General features: G+C 37.2%; 1 protein-coding gene across 1 annotated transcript in view; it reads left to right on the forward strand.

The window, feature by feature from the left end:
• Nucleotides 1-66: 66 nt before the first annotated feature.
• The window catches only part of LOC143032515 (protein O-mannosyl-transferase TMTC1-like), a 342,194-nt gene continuing 337,260 nt past the window's right edge, over nt 67-5,000 (forward strand). The window contains exons 1-2 of the mRNA XM_076197377.1: nt 67-152; nt 3,576-3,753. Of these exons, the coding sequence (XP_076053492.1) occupies nt 67-152; nt 3,576-3,753 (264 nt within the window). The remainder of the gene's footprint in view (nt 153-3,575; nt 3,754-5,000) is intronic.

Consider the following 5,000-nt stretch of genomic DNA (forward strand, 5'->3'; position numbering starts at 1 on the left):
AAAACAGATTGAAGTGGTTTAGCAAAACTGGGTTCATCTCGTATCTTCTTTTTTAAGTTTATAAAGATGAAGAACAGGAAGCGTTTAGCTGCGGCCGAAGCCGCCACTTTTGCCCTGGGTGCATTGAGAGCCTGGGCAAATAGCATTCGTCGGTAACAATAACGTGGATCATCCCTGGCCAGCTTCCAGGTGGGCTCTCAATCTATCTTCAGGCAGTTAGTGGAGAGCTCAGGCAAGTGGTAGTTAATAGTCAATATCATCGGTATATGAATATGTATGTGTGGATATATATATATATATATATATATATATATATATATACGTATGCACATATTCGTAATAAGCACTAGAGATAAAATAATATCACAACTGGAGAGGAATAGTCAAAGATAAAGCAGGGGCTCTGCATATTTCGGCCTCTATTCTGAGATCCTCCCCAGCAGAGTAACCTGCAAGTATGACAGATCAGGTCACATGACCTGGCGTGGGGTCAGACAGGGTCGAAGTCGAAGGTACTCGAGGTCACGCTCAATGGTTGATTGGGTTACGTACCCAATGACCTTGTGATAAATCAGATTTAGTTTTTTTTATATATATACATTGATTTTACTATTTTTTCGTTGATGACTGCAGTTAGATTTGCGGTTATATAATTGATGATATGGCTTTCTTACTGAATGTGTTCGGAAATGGAGGAATCAATGTTGAAATGTATTGAATTTTATGACCTCTATCAGTTGCAACCATAAGGGAAAAAGAGAGAGAGAAAGAGAGTGAGAAAAAAAAGAGAGGGAAAGAGGAAGAAAGAGATAGAGGGATAGACAGAGAGAGGGGGTAGGGAAGCAGAGAGAGAGAGAGAGAGAGAGAGAGAGAGAGAGAGAGAGAGAGATAGAGAGAGAGGTACACATAGAGAAACAGACATAGAGACAGACGAACAAACAAGAAATAAACAGAAAGGGACACAGACATACAGAATAAGAGAGGGCGCGAGTGTGTGTGTGTGTGTGCGTGTGTACGTATGCATGCGTGTGTGTGTGTCAGTGAGTGAGTGAGTGACTGGGTGATTGAATGAGAGTTTTGCAAGGCTGCAATGCGTGCAATGCACCAATATCTGGTCGTATTGAGTATCCCCACAGTCACGGGGGGGGGGGGCTCTCACAACCGGTTGCAAGTTTACAACCGGTTGTAGCCTTTGCGTTTGGCTTTATGTGATGCATTCCGTTTTCCGCCTCGTCGGTATACCAGTAACTACATCCGACAGTCAAAGTGGTAGGGAGATTACGCCCGGAGCCGCTTAGGTTTGTCTCTCTCTCTTCCCCCGTTCCCTTCCTCTTCTCCCCCCCCCCAGACGCGTCATTTTGGGTTTTGTGATCGGGGATAGCCGTGGCAAGTGGCTGGCACTAGCGGCTTTATATTCGTGGAGTGGTTAAGGGATCATTCTATTGAGTGTTTAGATTTGTGTTTGTAGACTTGTATACACATCATATACTGCTGCTTAAGCTCATACTATCACACTGTAAGTTGTTATATATATATATATATATATATATATATATATATATATATATATATATAAAAGGTAATAGAAATCACAAAAGTCTTAGTCTGAGTTTATTCCTGACTAGTTTCGCTAGTATGCGAAACTAGTACTTTTTGCACTGAGGATTTAATATACGAAAGCGCTCAGCTTCGTTAGTTTCTTTTTCCATGTGGTCTACTTTGTATAAGTGAGCACACGTACCCGTGTTCTTATTATCATATATATATATATATATAATATATATATATATATATATATATATATATATAATACATATATATATATTATATATATATATATATATATAATATATATATATATATATATATATAGTGTGTGTGTGTGTGTGTGTGTGTGTGTGTGTGTGTGTGTGTGTGTGTGTGTGTGTGTGTGTTTGCGCAGGCGCGGGTGAGCGCACATGACACGAATTGTCTTCTCAAGAAGAAAAACATTCACATTAATTACCTTTTCTGCAAAGGTTGTTTGTGATACGCATCGCTAATTGGCGACTCTTTTGCAGACAACACATCATTAACACGCGAGAAGGTAGGGAAAAATATCTGCCCGTATGTACCTTGATCACCTGTGACCCTTATAGTCCGGAATTGAATAAAATTGCTTGTGTCGTCAGAAAAAAAAGGTCGTTGTCAGATCCGTGTGATTGGTCGAGTTAGTCTTCAGGAACACACAAAATCAAGATATGTCCTATATGTACCTCCACATCCATTATATATATGCATATACATGTGCATGTACGTACAAGTATACATATACATAATCATACATGCATACACATACATTAATATACACACATACACACACACACACACACACACACGTATATATAGTGTGTTTGTGTTAGTGTGTGTGTGTGTGTATGTGTGTGTGTGTGTGTGTGTGTGTGTGTGCGTGTGTGCGTGTGTGTGTGTGCGTGCGTGCGTGTGTGTATGTGTGTGTTTGTGTGTGTGTGTATGTGTGGTGTGTGCACGCGTGTATGCGTGCGTGCTTGTGTGTGCGTGTGTGCGTGAGTGTGTGTGTGTGTGTGTGTGTGTGTGTGTGTGTGTGTGTGTGTGTGTGTGTGTGTGTGTGTGTGCCCGTGCGTGCATGCGTGTGTGTGGAAGTACAAAAAATGTGGCAGGCTTGTTAACATGTGTGTGTGTATATATAATATACTTTATCTATATATCCTACATAAGCATTGCAAGAATTGTATTGTCAACAAATAATCATCGACAATATTTGCATTGCCATTACATCATTATCGACAATATTTTCATTGTCACCATACCATTACCGATAGTATTTGTATTGTCAGTGTTATTACTATTGATAATTATAGTTACCTCTGACGTACCTCTCGTGTCAAACTCGCTCGGTCCCTAACGACACTTTAGTAGTATAATTAATGACTCTTTGTAGATTCCCAGAAGTCCCCGTCTCGATATCATGAGATTATATATTAGTTTTTATTTATTAGACAGTTGCTCGGGGTCGCTCCTTACCTGAAACGATCTAGAAACATCTCAAAAACCCTAGAATGTGTCAACGAAAATGGAAATAGAAATTGACAAGGAAACTAGTATCTAGTGTATAGAAAGGTCATGAACTCACTCCCAGGAGGCGCTTACCTACAAATGAAACAACCAATTTTGCCCTATGTGCTCGGGTTGCTAGGGTAAGTGGCAATCACCTGGAACCTTTGGAATCGAACCCGGGTTAATTTGGTGGTAGGACAGATAAAAAACAACGCTCCACAGCGGTACACTGTGTAATGAATAAGATGCAAATATCTCTGTAAATGCAATTAATCCATATATATGTATATGTATATATATATATATATATATATATATATATATATATATATATGTGTGTGTGTGTGTGTGTTTATGTATGTATGTTTATACATACACACAAGTCTCCTGTTAAGCCCACGAGCATATATACAAATTATATTCATCATATTCATATATTTATAAATTCACATATTTATTTGTTTATTCATTTATTGATTTACTTCTCTTTCTTCCACCAGGTTGAACCACTTGCTGTTCGGGTTACATCCACTTGGGTTCCACATGGTTAACCTGCTGTTGCACTCAGCTGTCTGCCTGCAGCTGACCCACGTGCTACTAACGGTGCTACAGCTGTCTACAGCTGTTACTCTGGCAGCCGCACTTGTCTTTGCCACTCATCCTGTACATACGGAGGCGGTAAGTAGACTACTATGGTAGTTTTGATATTCTTTTCTTTTTATTTTCTATTTATTATTTGTTTATTATTATTATTATTATTATATATATATATATATATATATATATATATATATATATATATGTGTGTGTGTTTTTGCTTGTTTGCTTGATTGGTTTGTTTATTTCTATTTATTTATTTATTTATTTATTCATTTATTTATTTCTAATTTTGTTAATTTATTTCTAAATCTGTTTATTTATACAACCATTTATTTATGTGTTTATACATTTTTCTATTTATCATATTATTTATCATTTGTTTATTTTTATGTATGTCTTTGCTTGTTTGCTTGTTTTGTTTGTTTATTTTTTATCTTTTTATTTATGATTTTATTAATTTATCTCTAAATCTGTTTACTTATATATATACAATTATCTTTTTATTTTTCATACATTCATTTATTCATTTTATTATACATTCATGTATTTATTCATTCATATATTCATTTTCTAGTAATTTGCATCCACTAATTAATCTATTTTTTTGTATTTCATTCTATTTTATTAATGTGATTTATCTTTTACCTCTGTGTTCCTCTTCCTAGCTGTTGTCAGAAAAACGTATATTTCCTCTTTACATTTGTTTCAAAATACAAACAGATTGTAACTGTCTTATAAACAATACAATATGAGGATTACGACCAAAATATTCAACGGCTGACCACGTCACTATGTGTATGTTGACAATATTTCGACACTATAGTGGCATAGGGTTATGCAACAATCGTACCAATATTCAACAAACATGACTCAAAGCTTACTATATACAGTGCAACATACAACGAACAATATGTTTGCAACAAACATACAAAACGGAGATTGTTACATGTGACAAAGAACACGTCACATGTAACATGCAACACACAGCATACAAACTGCCGCTGGCCGGGCAACAAGAAACCTGCAACATGAAACAGTAAACATGCAACACGAGGCGCATACAAGCAACATTTCATACCCCATCGCGTGTAACCCAACTCGCAACTTGCATCAACCAACAACACAGCATTAAATAAATTCCTGCAACATGCAACACGTCTCGTGCAACTTCATGCAAAATGCGACTGACGATACAGGACTCTGAGGATGCAAGAGACTGAGTTATGTGCGAATATGTCTCCCAAGTTGTCCCTTTGCAATATAGCGAAAACGGAGCAACGCGTACATAGCGGTGATGTAGTGCAGTTGGGCGTAGCACAGTGACT

This window comes from Oratosquilla oratoria, chromosome 14 (genome assembly GCF_046742065.1).
Source record: "Oratosquilla oratoria isolate Oo_2021 chromosome 14, ASM4674206v1, whole genome shotgun sequence".
NCBI lineage: Eukaryota > Metazoa > Arthropoda > Malacostraca > Stomatopoda > Squillidae > Oratosquilla > Oratosquilla oratoria.